Source organism: Cibotium barometz, chromosome 54, assembly GCF_041138505.1.
Source record: "Cibotium barometz isolate CiBa-2024 chromosome 54, ASM4113850v1, whole genome shotgun sequence".
In the NCBI taxonomy this organism is placed as follows: domain Eukaryota; kingdom Viridiplantae; phylum Streptophyta; class Polypodiopsida; order Cyatheales; family Cibotiaceae; genus Cibotium; species Cibotium barometz.
The window spans coordinates 35,098,722-35,116,172 of NC_141099.1; the positions used below are offsets into that span (position 1 = coordinate 35,098,722).

General features: G+C 46.1%; 1 protein-coding gene across 3 annotated transcripts in view; it reads right to left on the reverse strand.

Annotated features, from left to right (window-relative positions):
• LOC147608085 (uncharacterized) overlaps positions 1-17,035 on the reverse strand; it is a 30,603-nt gene extending 13,568 nt beyond the window's left edge. For 2 of the 3 annotated variants that reach the window (XM_086790017.1, XM_086790016.1), the window contains exon 1: positions 16,892-16,951. Coding sequence is in view for 1 of the 3 variants with exons in the window: in XM_086790015.1 (XP_086646141.1) it covers positions 16,892-16,919 (28 nt within the window). In the remaining 2 variants the exon portion in view is untranslated. Of the gene's footprint in view, positions 1-16,891 lie in introns of all 3 variants that reach the window. The other variant, XM_086790015.1, reaches the window with a different exon arrangement.
• Positions 17,036-17,451: the final 416 nt, after the last annotated feature.

Genomic DNA, 17,451 nt, shown 5'->3' on the forward strand with positions numbered 1-17,451 from the left:
TTTCAAGGCTGATCGCTTGCAAGGAAAGCGCACATGTGCTGATAGTTGATATCTGAGGCTCCCGGGCTGAAAAGCATCTTTCTTACATGCTGTTTTTGACTGAAGCACTGACCCATAGGGCTGGACAGAGCTGTAAACAGCCACCTATGGTAGCGTGCACACCTACATAGGTTGGTCGCATGTTTGTACAAGTTTCAAGACATCATCATTGATTCTATGGGCTGCCCAGATGCTGAAAACACGGAATACAGGTCTGGACAGCAGGTATATAAGAAAAGCAACAAGGTTTATCGCGTGCTTTTATGGTGCTTTCCATCTCATAACTTATATAGGGGTCGCCCTCTATTGGACAAGTGGATTCAGAGATGTTTTGGACAGTTTGGTCGTGGAAGCAGTTTGCTTTTGTGGACCAAGGGTGTTTTCCATATCCATATGTTACTTCGGAGAGTTCTATCGCAAAAAGAAAATTGCTTTTATGGCTCAAGGTTGCTTTTGTTGGTAGTCATCTCTTGTCTATACCATATTACACTGTAGGGAGTGAGGGCCAGTGTTGCGGGTGTGCCCGCCCAGTGTGAGTGTTTTTCCATTTTTCCCCATTGTCCATTTTATTCTTTATGTGGGGGGCTGTTTTCTTTTTCCCTGGTCGGCTGTAGTAGATTGCTGCCAGGAGGGCCCGATTGTTGCTGGCCGACCAGGTGGTGCTGGTCGTGGGTAGGCATTTTGCTGGCCGACTAAGCCAAGCCTAGTCGTGGGCTTCCACAAGGGATGTCGGCCCAATTCCCACTAGCCAACCGGCTGCCCCTTCTTGTATATATACCACACTTGCCCCCCACACCAATTTGTATCGGATATTGTATATACAGCAGAGTTTATACAGCGCTTCTCTCTCCGGCACTTCTGCGTTTCTTTTCTCTCAGTTGTTTGTCTCATTTCCGCTGCTCATTCCGACATGGTATAGAGCTCCAGGTGGCTTGAAGCTTTGGAGACAGTGAGACCATTCAGGACTGCTGCGTTTGGTGGTGATTGGAGTGTTTTCGGGCCATACGGGACGTGGAGAAGCAGGTAGAAGGTGGCCATCATGGTACAGCTCGTACAGTGGCTGGTACAGTAGGTACACCAAGTACAAGTGCTGGTACAATGGTTGGTACAACAGGTACAACAAGTACAAGTACAAGTGCTAGTACAGCCTTCAAGAGAGAGAGAAAGAGAGTAGCCATCATTAGGGCAGCCTGTAACGGTGGTAGAGGCTAGTGTGCAGCAAGAAGAGCCTTTATTAATGAAGAGAGAGGGCTCCAATTTATAGATTTGGGGCTCCCATGAGCTAAAATGGCAAGAGAAGGCTACAATGACAAGTGGAGAGCCACACAATAGCTGAAGTGACAAGTGTGAGGCCACTTGTCTCACTTTGATCCACTTTCTAACAAGTGTCAGGCCACTTGTCTCACTTTGGTCCACTTTCTTGCCACATGTCCCAATCTAAGATATGGGTCCTTCCATAAACTTTACCTCTAAAAATATCCCAACTAGTAGACATTCTGTCATAGGCACTTTGCCAACTCTTGGTATCTGCTCAATTCCAGATGTAATGACACGAACAGAATTTCCATCGGAGTCGGGCCAAAAATAGCAACTCTCCTAAATTTTAGGAGTGTGGTCCTTTGATATTCTAGGATAATCCCCCATTCCCAAAGCTTGTACTTTCCAAATATTTAGACATCCTGGAGTCCACCAGACCCCTTTCATACTAGAAAATGTCCCGACTGGTGACATCGAGTCTAGTGGTATGAATCGAAGTCACTTGTCCCTTCCTGCTCAAAGCATCAGCCACTGGATTGGCCTTTCCTGGAAGGTACTCAGTCATACCACCGAATTGCTGGAATATCTGACTCCAACGGTGTTGTCGATCACTCCACTGTGCACTTGGCATTGTCTGAATCTAGCTTAATGCCTAATGGTCAGTGCGAACCTCCAAGTCACGACCATAAAGAAAATGTTTCCAATGTTTCAAGGCCTATATAACTACTAGGAGTTCACATCATAGACTGAGTAATTTTTTTCTGCAGGCAGTAACTTACGAGACATGTTACCAGATGATCATTCTGTTGTAACACACCGCCAATTGCGATGTTACTCGCATCGGTGATCACCTGAAATGGTTCGTCCCACGAGGCAAGTGTTAAACAAGGGCGCTTCTGATAAAGCCACCTTGAGGTTCTTGAATGCCTCCAACGCCCATGGAGTCATTCGAATCTTTTGCCTTCTTGTCTTCACACCCTTTAGCAGATCAGTGAGATCCGCCGAGAGATCAGAAAACTTGTCTATGTGGGTGGAGTATGCCTGGCATATACCCACAAAGGATCTGATGTCGTAGGCTGTCTGAGGTACTTCCCAGTTGACAATCTCGGCCACTTTAGCTGGATCAAGTCGAATGCCTTCTGCACTAATTATGTATCCCAAGTAATGCACCTGGAACAAATAAAATTCCGACTTCTTTTCATTGACGTGGAGCTCGTTGCTTTCCAGCAACTTAAGAACTTTCTCCACATCGATGTCATGCTGCTCAACCATAGCTGAAAATACCAGTATGTCGTCTGTGGACTCGTTCTATACGGAAGGCTGTCTTGGGGATGACCCCCTCCACAATCCGCACCTGGTGGTACCCACTCTTTAAATCAAGTTTCGAGAACACCTTTGCTCCATTCAGCCCCTCGAGAATATAATCAATACGAGGCATCGGGAATCTGCTCTTGATAGTCAGCTTGTTGAGTCCACGATAATCGACACACAAACGGAAAGACCCATCTTTCTTCTTGACAAATAAAATCGGTGCTACAAATGGCGACACGCGGAGTCGGATGAAGCCAGATTGCAGCAATTCTTGGAGTTGGCGGTCCAACTCCGATTCCATTGCCTTGGAAAGGCGATACGGAAACTTGCTCGGGGGTTCCGAGCTTGGGAGGAGGTCAATCTTGTGGTCCTCCAGTCTAGACACAGGAGCTGGGGAGGGAGGCTGTCCCGAAGAAAAATCTTCTCGAACTTTTCATGGAGAGCCAAGTACTTCTCGGAAGCACTGGCCACCGTCTGGGCTGTCTGGATGTATATCATTGCACACTATGCACCTTTCCTGACTGCTCGCTTAGCCTGCAAGTGGCTTATGAGCGGAAAGTTCGGAATTCCTAGCTCACACTTAATGGTCACTGGGGCGTTTGACACATTCCCATTGATCTGGAGCGTGTGCTTGTCCCACTTGACATCTGGAAGAAACTTGTGAAACCACTGAATACCCAAAATTATGTCTGCTCCTACAAGAGGGGCAACCATAAAATCACGCACAAATTCTGTGTCCTGAATAACTAACTTAGCACCTAGAGCTTCATACTTGACGCTCGTTGTCATGCCTGTGCTAAAACCCTTATCCTGTTTGTCCACCGAAGTCAGATCGAAACGGACACGCCTAGAAGCCTGTTCCGTGACCACATCCTCCGTGCTGCCGCTGTCAAACAAGACGACGACTCTCTGGCCACCTATGTAGCCAAAGGACTTGAGCAATTCATCGCGCTCATACTCCTGGTCATGGGCGCCCTTCTGCTTATCTTCGAGCTCTCGGCTAATAATTGCTCCAACTGAAGCACCGGGATTTGAAGAACTAGGGGCAGCCACCACTGGGGTCTGTGTGGGAACTGAGCTCACCACGGAAGCTGTGGAGGCAGCGGCGGCGGGCTTTGGAGGCTTCTTAGAACACTCCCGAGAAGTATGTCCTTTTGTATGACAAAAGAAACATCTACCCTCCTTCTTGTACTGAGAAAGCTCCTCAACACTCAACTTGCCACCTGTCTTGCCTGCCTCTGCTTTTTGGTCTGAAGTAAGTTTAGACGCATTGTTCGAGTTCTTGGAGCCAAAGGCTCCCGGGATCTGTCCTGGGGAAGACCCCGTCTGGTTCTGGGCTTTGTCCCCCGAGGCGGTAGCCTTGGGAGAAGCTGGCTGGGAAGTCTTGGGCTTGCCACCATTATGTTTCATTTCTGCACTCTGCGCAAGCGAGAGTGCATCTTCGAAGGTGGCTGGCCTAAACATACGCACCACCCATTGGATTTGCGTGTCAAGACCATACAAAAACTGCCCTTTCTTGTCCGAATCAGATAAGCCTAATTGCAAACATAAAGTTGAAATTCTATTACCAAACTGAAGGACTAGTTGCGCGTTTTGATGTGCTCCCCTGAACTCGTCTTCGAGTCGCTCAAGGTAGCGGGGCAGTAGAAACCACTGCTTAAGGTCGCGGACAAACTCGTCCCACACATAAGCTGCCATACCTAATCTGGTGTGGGCATGAGCCCACTGAGTCCACCAAGGAATAGCCTCACCTTCCAAGTACCAACTGGCTAAGATCACTCTGTCAGTATCTATCTTTCTAACTGCGACAAAGTAAGCTTCAAACTGATGCAACCATGAATAGAGAGTTGTGGGATCGAGTTTACCATTATACTTACTGAAGTTCATTTTCTCGAGAAAATGATTCGAGGGCGCCGTCGGTGTCAATCTGGCGTCCAAAGCTGCTAGGTAACGCTCGTGTTCCACGCGTCGCATGGCTTCGTCTTCACATTTTCGGATCTCCAATGCACACATCTACAACTCAAGCAAAGAGCTCGACTGCGGTCGTGACCCTGCGAGAGGGTCCCTGTGTCGAGGATCTGGAATCTGGGATACGGAAGGAGAGGGAGGAGAAGATGGAAAACGCGACGCTGGAGAACGGGTACGTTCTTCCAGAGCCTCAATCTGCGCCTTCTGCTCTTCCAACTTGGTCGTCTGGTCTGCGCGATTGCCCGCATCATCTGCTGGAACATCTCTGCAACACTCAAGCTTGGTGTCCTAGTTGGGTTGCCTGGTGCACTCTGGTCCCATGGTTCTTGGTCTCTCTCGTCGTCGAAGCTCGCCATAGCAGGGAAACGCACTTCCTTTCCGGAGCGCAATCTGACCATCCACTGTGTGTGTGGGAGACGTCCGGAGGCTTCCGGAGGCTGAAAACCAACCGTCCTTCGAGGGACACGAGTCACTCCGAAAGGGGTAGTCCACCAGCGTCTGAAAACCAACCACACGAGCGAGAAAAAATTATGGTTTCTTTGTTGAATCTCTACACTTGAAGTAGGCTCTGATACCACTGTAACATGCGGAAGCTTCGGAGAAGATCGGTAACTTCAATGCTCAGAAATCAGCACTCCTTTCGCGACGGAATTAACGCACAAAACTGAATGAAGATGTGCAGAAAATAGAGAGAGAGAGAGAAAGAAAGAAAGAAAGATTTTATTAACGTCTTCCAAAAGACCAAACTCGGCCTATGAGACAAATCGGAGTACCTGTATGGGGTATCCTCTGTCATAAAAATACTGAATAAAAAAAGCTGAATCTGGGTGTGCAGGGGATGGAGCTCTACTACTAGGAGAATGCAAAGCTATATGCATGGAGTATACAATCATGATATGCAACCTAGCTAGCTCCATCCTGTACCATACTGGGGGTATAAAATGGTATACATCAGTGAAGGGGGTGTCCACAGCTCTCTGAAGAGAGAGGGAGAGACCGTGTCTCCAAGACACGAGTGAGGCTTACGGATCACGAACTACAGATCGGTGGAGAAGGGATCCCGGGAGAGGACACAGTATTGGGTCCCAAATACCCTCTGTAGGGCCCCCACCATGGATGGTGCATTTGCTTTATTAGAATGATGTAAATCTGAAAAGAAAATACAAAAATCTTGACCTTTCTTGGCTGAGAAATCTCTGCCCTTGACCTGCAGTCCTCCACCCCTTTGCTTTAGCAACTTCTTGGCTGTCCTAGCCCTTGTATGCACAACTGAATTATGGCTCACCTATTTATACTCTTCCACAACAGCAGTCGGCCAGCATCATATCCAGGCGGCCAGCAATAAATTGTCCCACGACTGAATATTCAGCATTTAATGCTATAAAATTCACATAAAAAACTGCGCTTCTTTCCCTAGTTGGCTGGGCATCATGCGCCCGAAACACAAGGGCTGGGCACTGATTTTGCAAGTACACTAGGGCTAGGCAGCCTGTATGGGCTGCCCCATACCTGCCCTACAGCTATATAAATGCTTCATGTACTGTCGGCTGCCCCTGGCATGCCCCTGGAGCTGTCCTACAACCCCTCCATGGCTGGTGGGTTCAGCCAGGGCCTTCGTGGCCCTCATGGGGGTGGTTTCACACTATCCCCATGCCCACACTAAGACTTGGGGTAGCCCTATGGGCTGGCCCCTATTCCTAAAAATCCGGTACCATACCAGATACACCGAATCACTGACATCATTCCAGAGGGAGACTCACAGCGCGGACTGGCACTGTTTCATGTGCAAGACAGTGCACACCTGACCTTGGACTCCTATGCAGGACAATGCACACCTAACCTCGGACGGCTGAGATGCATCCCTGGCTGACTCGTCCCGGACTGGGCTCACATGGGACCAGTTTACCATCCCGGTCCTGCACCTTTTGTACAAATATGTCGACGTGGCATCCAAGTGCGGGATGCACTTGACATTGTCCCTCTTTCTCCCATTTCATCTCATTCTTTTGCATCCACTTGAGGTCATTAGCAGCTGCTTCTGCTGCTTATCATTGTACAACACCTACGGGCTTCCCTCGTGCTCAGTTTTCAGCAATTCTAGCATTTACAGGTCTTGTACCTGGGCCTACATCTATGTTTTCTATTTGCTTCACTTTCTTTCAGCATCATGCTGCAATGCAATTGCGTCCCAACTGTGGAGAAATGATATCCTTCAAACTACCTATGTCAAACAATATCGAAAACTGATGGGTCTCGTTGCGCCCTCAGGCAGTAGCAACGTGGAGGAAGTCTAGTTTGTGTGGGTAGCAGGGGAGAAGGGATTTACTATATTTTGTCCACAAAACAGGTTGACTGCCTTTACAGCTGGCCAACCAACAATCTCAACATATATATAAGCATGAAGTTATTCATTCATGGAATCATTCAGTTCCTTCAGCATTCCTTCATCTAGTCATCGTAGAAACATGTAGAAAGGGGCTCGAAGGTCGGGGTTGACCAAGGCGTAACACATGTACAAGCAACCATGCAACCTTTTTGTACCATATAAATAAAGAAAACCCTGACACCAATCTCTCTCTTCTCTCCCTCCTCTATCTTAATTATCTCAGTAATTAGCATCAATGTTCTTAATCAAGCTTAGGACCGTGGATCAATACAGCAAGACTTCCGCGCATCCAACACTTCTCACCTAGAAGCATAGTTGTCACAGTACGAAAATACGATACCGTACGGGAATTTTTGGTTCGATATGAAATTTTCGGATACCGAACGATAAAAAACGGTTTTTTTTTTCACTTACAACCTATGGAGCTTCAAGCTTGAATGTGAGGGAAGGTTGGGAGGGGAGGAGTCTACAGTGCTTAAGGAACCAAAACATGGATATGTGTCTCTCCCAGTTGGATCTCCCGACTGTCTCCAAAAAAGAACCTGGATGGGTAATGCAATACCAAAGGTCTCCAGTGTAGCGTTTATGACTAAGGGACCGTCCTTGCACAAATACGAGCAGTGCATCTAGGGTGATAGGTTTAGGGCCTCCTCTCTAGATCAAAATGGCCATGTCCAAATCTTCTCCCTCGTACATAACTTGAGAATCTAACTGTCTAGCCTACCTATACCAGGGATCTCCAAGTGATCTAGCAAGATTCTCTCATCCTACCAATCAAGTGTACACTACCAGTCCACCTTGCCAGATTTTTTAGGTCTCTCAACAACCCCATATGGAATACTGAGTGGACACAAAAGTTGTGAAGTATTGTGGGCATTTGGGATCTTCGTTAAGCAAGGTTTCTATATTTTTTTAAAGCATTTGGAATTTTTTTTTCCAAAAAGTTTTTTTTTGGGGGGGGGGGGAACTCGTACTGTACGATATTGTACCGTATCATACCGTACGAACCGTACGGTATGAATCGATTCGTACAAGTACGAGAAACAACTAGCCTAGAAGAGATCAAACTTGTCCACCTCAAAAGGTGACCCCCACAAAGCTTCCACTTGAGGACGTGGCCCCTAGGTAGCTTCCCAATAAACTTCTCCTGTTGAAAAGGTGACCCCTAGGAAGCTTCTCACTTGAGGAGGTTACCACTAGAGGGAGGTGCCACCCAAGGAGGGGCCCTATAAAAGGACACCCTAGGCTTCCTCCACCAAAAGTTGCAGAGTTGCAATGTTGTAAGTTGCAAGTGCATGGAGCAAGTTGAGAGCTCATCACTTAGCAATGCCTCTACCTTGTTAACCACTCTACCTCCTAGCATTTTCTAGTAGCCATCTAAGCTTGTCTCACACAAGTGCGCGGTGTGGAATGCTGCCATCTTTGTATTCGTGCTTTGTGCATTGAAAATACATCATTCTCTCTACCTTGTCTACTACTTTTGAATAGGCTGCTTATTTTCGCATCAAGATCCTCGTTGTGTGTGTGTTCTATGTTTTCTCCACACTAAAAAGTCTTCTCTTTCACTAGTGCGGCTTTTCCAACCTAGTATCAGAGCCTTGGCTAGTTCTTACCTCTAAATGTAACTTCTTTGCTCTTTGCAGTTGACCCTAGGATCTTAAGAAATGGATATGGAAGCAAATGATAGACCACTACCACCATAGTTGTTACGAGGTGCGCCTCTAACAGTTCGAGGCGTACGACTGCCTGATCGAGGCGTCCACCCAAAAAAAAAAAAAAGTTAGTTTGAGTCTTTAGACAGGGGCTTTAAGGGCCCAAGGCAGCCCCTCTCACACACTCTCTCTCCCTCATTCTCTCCCTCCCTCCCTTAAGCCTTTCTCAAGACCCAAAGTTCAAACTTCAAACTTCAAACACAGTAGGATGATGATGTTTTTTATACCCACTTTTGGAGCTATCTCTATACTCCACCGGTTCATTTCAGTTCATTTCATTTTACTTTGTACCCTTGAATCTTGATGATGTATCCAAATGATGAGGATGGACTATTTTGGTCTCATAGGTCATTTTGTCCTTTTGCAGACGTTTAATACAGCTTTCTTTCTTTCACACACACTCTCTCTCGCTCTCTCATACACACCCTCTCTCTCCCTCCCTCAAGGCTGCATACATACACACCCTAGTCTCTCTCTCTCTCAACTTTCACTATATATCTATCTATCACTATATATACATATATATATATATATATAACAGACGCCTCTAACACGCCTCTAACGTCTCTAAAAAATACAAGTCTTTCGAGGCACGTACAATACCCGCCTCGTACCAAACGCCTCTGACGCCTCTAACAATCATGACTACCACCACAATTGGCTAACAACGAAAAGCTAGATGGAACAAATTACGACGACAGGAAGCTGAAAATGAGGAAAGCCCTTGACTCCTTCAATTTGCTAGATATGGTGCTTGGCAACGACATGAAGCCGACAACCATTGAAGATGATGACGGTAACAATGTTCCAAATTCAGCTCTTCTTCTTGCTTGGAAGCAACAACAAGCCGATTCTCTTTACGCACTCACAAGTAACATCTCAAATGGTGTGTTATCTTCAATACAACATCTAGATTGTGCTTTTCATATTTGGTTTGCTTTAAAAAATAAATATGAGACTGACAATCCACCTAGAAAGACAAGACTTGAGACAAGCTCAAGTCGCAAGAAGCTTTGGAAAGAGGTCATCTCACATCCTTCTCTTAGGAAAATCAAGGATCATGACCAGATAATCTTGATTAGTGAGAGCATCACCAAGGAAGGTCTGGCATCAAGGTGTGTCCAAAATTTGTTCACAAAGCACGACAACATGGAGACTATTTTTTAAAGAAGAAATCAACCCAAGCTTGTCACTTCTAGGGAGTTCAGCAGCATAATCCTTGGGGAGGAGACTAGGTTCAAATTGGAGAGTGATGGAGAGACAGCTCTGCCTGCCAAAGCAAAGGAAGGAGGTGAAGACTTGACATCCTTTCTCATCAAGAAGAGGCATGTTGCAATGGAGTGCAGCAAGACGCATCGACATGCTAAGAGCAACACCCCAAAGACAAGTCTACCAACAACGCAACTTCATCGCCAACACGAGTGGAGCTATTTCCGGCTATCAATGAAGGCATGGCGGAATCAGCTTATGTGTTGATGGGCAATGATGCATCGATCATGGAGCGGCATCAACATCGACTTGGCATTGGGGGGGATACCTATCTCTTTTCGGGAATCCATTGAGGGTGGGTATTGGAGATCATTGTCCACCCTCACTCTACATTTGTATGGATATAGCTAGCTCATGTTTGTAAGGCCCCCTTTATGAGGACAATCCATGTTTGAGCAGCTATGCACATCAGCCTGGTTTAGGCACTAGACAGTGGCCTTTGTGGTTGGATGGTTTTGGCAGGTTTGGGACACAACCAGATAGGCTAATCATGGGAGCCAGCCATTGAGGAGTTAACGGCATGGATCCAGGTAGCTGTGCATTGAAGCTAGGCCCTTGCCTAGCCTAGACTTATGGGGCCTAACCAGAGGCCCGGGATGAGCAGGTGCGAGAAGCTCCATGGGAACCTTCTCTAACTAGCGGGCTACATAAGCAAGCTAGCAACCCCACAGCACCAACAAGCTTCCAAACCCAACCATCATGGCGAGACCTCAGTCTTTCTCCAATCGGTTCAATTACACTCCACGCAACTCTAACCCCGGTTGAGCACCCAATCGTGAGGGCCGCAATCGTGGACGAGATCCCACCCGCAAGCTGCGTCGAGAGTTTCAATCCCATCAAACTTCTAGTAACAGTGCCCAAACACTAGGCCTGTGTACCATCTGCAATGGAAACCACAGATGGTTTGAGTGTCCAAAAAGGCCTCATGCTCACAACTCTACCCCGGAAGCCTCATCATCAGTTGAACCTATTGCAAATTTTCAAAGCAAAGGCAAGCATGTGGTGAATCTATTGCATGCTACAATGACAGTAGTGCATGCCCTTTCAATTCCTATGGAGGATTATGTTAAAGATTCTTCGAGTATGGATTCAAATGATTAAGAGCATTTGAATGCAGTATCTCCAATTGATGGTTCTTCGATGGAGAAGCCTCAACATGAAAGTGCTTTCGCCATTGGTACTTCATGAGCAAGTACTATTGAAGACAAAGTTTTTGAAGTAGATTTTCTGCAAGCAAATGACTATGCTTTCTTCCATTCCTTGCTAGATGAAGACGCGGTGTGAATGGCATCAATTTGGAGTTGAAAATGAAACCCATGTGTGGACAACCCCAAGTGTGAAGGGGACACAGATTTAAAATTTAAAAAGGTTCTATAACCTCTGGTGGCCAAAAATTAAAGTTAAAAAGGTTTTAAAACCTTGGGAGGCCCCTTCATAGGGTGAGAGGCTATGGATGGTTGTGGCAGTCCTGATCATGGGAGAAGACTTCTGTATGTAGGACTCAATGTGTGAGTCTTTTGAGGTGAACAATGGCTGGACTTGTTTGTGGATGCCGAGTGGATATGAAGCCATGATGCAGGGTATTTGCAGGCTTCAGGAGTTCTACTATGACGGCTGAGTTCCCAGCCTTATTGTAAACAAAGCTCTTATAATCAATTAAAGAAATACCGCAAGGGGCGCCACTGCGTTTTGGGACCAATCGGTGTCCGTGTACTGTTTGCAGGAGCACTCTAGCTCCCCCTGTTTGTTTTCCTTTTCTAGGTCCTCAATGGCGTTGAAGTGTTTTATGTGCGAGTGTTTGTTTCACTGCGCGTCAGATTTCTGAAGGCCGATTTCAAGGTTCCGTTTGCCGGGACATCGTCGACTTTCTCAAGGAGGCGAGCCCGTGGTTGTCACATCAAAAGCTTCAACATGAGGAAAGTGAAAAGGAAGTGCAGGAGAGTGCAGGGTTGTGTGTCTCTGCCTATATGAGGTGAAGAGCAAGAGCTGAAGATGAAGCTCAGGAGAAAAGACACCAAGGACAAGAAGTAGTCAACCAAGAGAACAAGAAGCAGTTGAAGTGTTATGGTGCAAAACATTCGACAGTTTGTCACCGGTCGTTACTTCATAGAGGCTTCATGGGTTCGGAAGACAGTTTCTTTATATGTTTAGCAGTGGTGATCTACTATGCTTCATGGAGGACTTGTGCTTACCACTTGGGTGGAGTGCAAGCAGGTTCTGGGTGCCTGAGGATGTATCAGATGAGACTCAGACGGAAGCAGAGGAACTTGACGAGGTTCTTATTCCCGAGCAGATACTGGCACATAAGGAAAGAAAGGTACAGGGTAAAGTTTCCCGTCGCTATCCTGTGAAGTTCAAGAGCTGTTCACTGATGGATGCGAAGTGGATGGAGGAGGGTGACTTAGTAGATTCACCTCAGGATTTGCAGCTTTATCTTGATGCCTTTGAGTTGGAGTCGACTCTTGTTACGGCTCATTCAGGTTCAACAGAGCATAGGTCTGGAGCATTGCCTGATGCTCAAGAGGGGGGTAGCACCTCCGCTCCCTTGTTACAGACAGGCTCAGTTGTCATCTAGGAGTCGCTTGGTGACATCTTTGTATTCACCCGAAGGTACTGAGGCTGATAGTACATCTGCTTATGGGACTTCTATGATATTGTGTACTAGTCACATGAGATGGTACAGTTGGGTATGGTTCACAGTCGGCCGCCCCTTGAACTATAACTGCAACTATGGATAACTCTATGGAGGGCATAAGTCTCGCGAGCAGTCCTAGAGTTGGTTTGGTTCATGGCTATATGGATTGAACTCTATTTGTGCATGTATGCATACACTTTCTGAGGTATTATTGTATTCTGGTGCCATTAGATCCTGGTACCATTGAGAATACATTGGGTAATACTCTGGATTGTGTCGTGAGATGCATGTATGTTGGTATGATACATCAAATACTTTATTATGTTCATGGATGTATCACTGGGTGTGGCTCCTACGAGATGGCCATGTGCAGAGTGGGTAAAGAATCAAGAGGGACATACGTGAGAAGTACTTAGTGGATGTACAGTTTAGATGCATTGAGTGCAATGCTTTTCTCTTCGCAAGTGGCAGGCTGCAGGTCCTTTTGTGCGAAGGCACATACAGGGCTACAGGAGGCGGACAGAGCTGGTGCAAAGACTGACGACTAATTGTCAAATCCCCACGGATCTCCTCGTGAACATCCTTGGTACGAGACTCGAAACCTACAAACAAACGAACAAACAAACAAGGGGGTGCAAGCCTAACTCACCTCCCAACCATGACAGCCGTGGGCGAGCCCACTGTCTTGGTTGTCCCCATCGAGCCACGAGCTGAGCTAACTAGGATGACGTACCGACCAATCTCCTCCTCACGACGTCCCATACCGCCACGAAGCTGCCCTCACGGGCCTCGAGACTGTTGCCGGCCTCGACTGCGTACAGCAGGTGCACGTCTGCACTAGATCCATGCTCCAAGACCATAGAGCTCTCACAAACTCGCGAGACTCTCTACATCCCAATAACTAACCTTGGCCACCCTTTTATAGGCTCTTGGCCGATCATCGGGCGTCCACACTTGGGCGCCCGCCCGTCCATACTTGGATGCCCGTCCGTTAGTATATCCCTAACTCAGCTCGCCAATCAACCTGCCTAGTTCCAAGCTTCCCCAAGCCTCGAAACTAGTCTTGCGTGCGTGTAGCATAGTCACAAGGGACGGGGGACGGGGACGGGGACGGGGACGGGACGGGAACAGCCATAAGTAGGGAACGGGGACGAGGGAGAGAACGGCACTCAAAAAATACTTTTTTTTTTATTTTTCTACTCTGCACTTATTCTACTTTGGAAGTACATCAAAATGAGCACAAATTTACACTAAAATGGTAAGATTTTGAGTCATATTAATAATTAAGTAGATACAAAATGAGCCTGGGGTATCTGTCTAGTGGGAGCTCCCATAATCTGTGCCAGTATGTCATTGTTTGGAAAATAGCCTCTGTCACAATCGATGCAATCCCTGTCTTCGCCCGCACAATCTCATGTGGCAGTGATGGCTTACTTCTAATCATACATGAGATCATCATCACTAGTGGCCTCTCCATCGGCTTCCACCCATCATATACATCCTCTTTGTCTATCTCAGCTTGCTCCTCCCTCCGTCTCCTCCTGTGGTATAAACTAGGACCCCAGATGGGAGCTCTATATAGTAGTGCAGGTGTGACTAGTGTGTCAAATAGCCAGAGTTTTATGCACGGCTATGCAACCGCTATAGCTGCCATCCGCATAGAGAAACACAGCCTGGTAAAAGTGATCCCAAGGTATACATAAGAGGTCACATGCTCCACTGGCTCCCCACTATATGTAAATTGTTGTGTAGATCTGCGTATCCACTTCGAGGAGGTGTTAAAGATCACAACCTTGGTCTTCCCAAGGTTTATGGTGAGGTCTCGATCCTCGCAAAAAGCCTATAATGCATCCAAGTGTCTGTGCAGCCCCTCTAGTGAGTCAAAGAGAGGGAAAGATGAATCGGTAATAACACTAATGATGAAGTCCACGCAAGGTAGTGGACGCTACCATAGGTGTAGGACTGAAGAACAATGTGTGCAAGATGCTAACAAGTGAGAATGGGCGCCCACACAATGCAAAGGGGACCACCCATTAACACAAGACGGAAAAAAATGATTGGTTGCAAAGTGCCAACTAGAGAGAACTATCCACCAAAAGAAGAAAGCATGCCAAATACCAAACACGAGAAGACTAGCATTCCATACATTTGTGCTTATGTGTATTGTTGAGCAAGTCACTCAGTGGCCATGTAAATTGAATGGTTACAAGTTGGCAAGTAGACTAAGGCAGCACCACCTTCAATCACGGCTATAAAGGAAGACCATGGGCAGTCAGTAAAGAGCATGTCTAAGCAAGAGGCTCTCATCTTCATCCAAGCAAGTACATCTAGAGCACATGTGAGATTTGAAGAGGCAACCACAACAACAAGTAGGGCAAGTTCACAACAACATTTCACACTTTAGGCATATGCAAGAGTCATCTTATAGGGGTACGAGGTAGCATGGTAGCATCTTTGAGACTGCAATGGCTTGGCTGGCTCGGTCCATTTACACTTATGACTTACTCTTAAGTTATCACACACATCGCTCGTAGAAGACCTCGCCTAGTGGCCTACAAGACAACTACAAGGATGGGACAACATTGCGGAGGTAAGGATGTAGGCAAGAGGAGGTGCCTTTAAGGGCTGATCTACATCTTTTTAGAGCAGCCATGCAAAACTATTTTGAGAAGTTTGTAATCCAAGGCCGCAATCTGTCATTCCACCTGTTGTTTTGGAAATACTACAATCACCATATCTACAAAGGCCAGTGTAATTTTAGCATATGTCGACAATGGCAACAATGTGGAAAGTTTCTCGATTTTCGGCCGCCTCCTTTGCAACTCAATGCACTTACAAATGGAATTTGTAGAAGTCTAATGAAGCAAAGGCAGCAAGCCAAGTGGCATATAACTAGTTGATCAAGGCGGCGAAACGCTTTTTGGATTTTGCTTCCAGCAAGTTAGGAGGGTAGAACCCAGAGCGACTGGTGGACAACACTGGCTTCTTCATGATGGTCATAAAACCTCCTCGTAACTCACTCACACACTTGCTGAGAACTCCTCATAACTCACTAACACACTTGCTGAGAACTATTCCTCTTCTCAACAAGTATGTGAGTGAGTTACGAGGAGGTTTTACAACCGTCATGAAGAAGCCAATGTTGTCTACCAACCGCTCTATTGCTATGCAAGGTTCTACCCCTGCTAACTTGCTGGAAGCACAATCCAGAAAGCGCACCGTCACCTTGATCAACCAGTCATATCCCACTTGGCTTGCTGCCTCTACCTCATTAGACTTCTGCAAAGAACCCTGCATAACAACAAAGCGTCTGGTACACAACACTGGCTTCTTCATGACGGTCGTAAAACCTCCTTGTAACTCACTTACACACTTGCTAAGAACTCCTCGTAACTCACTTACGCTGTCAGTGTTAAGGATCGGCCGCCTTTAGGCTCTTTTTGGCCTCCTCGTACATTCACATTTTTCACTTGAATCCATCATCCACATGATCTACAAATACTCTGCACCTTAGCCAACCAACAATGATCAACCTCTTCTCCTTCTTTTTTTTAAATGCGCAATTCCTAGTTCATGAGAGGACTCCTCTTAGGGGCTCACATGCCCTTTCACAAACACCACACCCCACACACACCTGCAGGCAACATTACAAAATAGCATCATTTGGGGTAGCCAGCAAGGTTTGAACCCATAACCTCGGGCATATCAACCAAACACCTTAACAACTAAGCTACCACCCGATGATATCATCAACTTTTTCATCACAAACCTCAAATTTTCATCTTCCAAGCTTCATAAGATATGACTCAACATCTTCCACAATGGCACATTATAACAAAACTCTCAACATCTATCAAGCTCTTAGATTTGAGGCTTGAACCTTCTAATTGGAAAGTCCATTATTTCACCGTTCACATACCACTTGCAATAAAGAAGCAAATACTCTCCATCAAGCAAGGGGAGGCCCTTCAACAAGTATTGAGACTCCTAATCCTTCTCTCTCCTCGCTCTTTACACTTGAGTCATCTTTTACCCTCACAAATAGAGGCTTTTGTTCCTCTCCTCAGCTCCACCGTTCTTACAGTTAAAAAGGGTCACACTTTAACTAGCAATTGTACGCTATATTTCTTACACCTCGACATCGACCTTTGTGTGCCTCTGTGCGGTTTCCGCGAGATTAAGACCACAATGAGAAGCGCCAAAATCTGACAAGGCTTGCGATCCGCATCTCTCTCTCTCTCTCTCGCTCTCTCTCTCTCACACACACACACACAAACACACACAAAGACCACAATGAGAAGCGCCCAAACCAACCTGCTCTGACAAGGCTTGCGATCCGCATAGCTTGGGCTGAGACTAGAAGTAGAGTCCTGCCCTTGGAGTTTATAGCTCTCTGCGTTGGTTTTTGTAGGGTTCAAAGTTTTTTTTAAGACATTATAATTGTTGAGATATATAAGAGGGGTCTTTTTGTATGCGAACATATGGGGCTTACTACAAATGACTTCAAAGTTTTTTTTAAGACATTATAATTGTTGAGATATATAAGAGGGGTCTTTTTGTATGCGAACATATGGGGCTTAGTACAAATGAATTGCAAACTCATATTTATAATCACATAAAAATGACTCGGGGCTTTACTAAAAATGACTTTTTGTATGCGAACATATGGGGCTTACTAAAAATGACTTGCAAACTCATATTTATAATCACGTAAAAAGAAAAGGGTTAAACTCCCTATTGTATGATATTTCAATTAAGTTTTAGTTTTAGAAACTATAGAATAAATACCACGCAACATGGAGAATAGAGCCGTGTTTGAGCCTTGGAGTCTGCTCTCTCTCTCTCTCTCTCTCTCACACACACACACACACTTG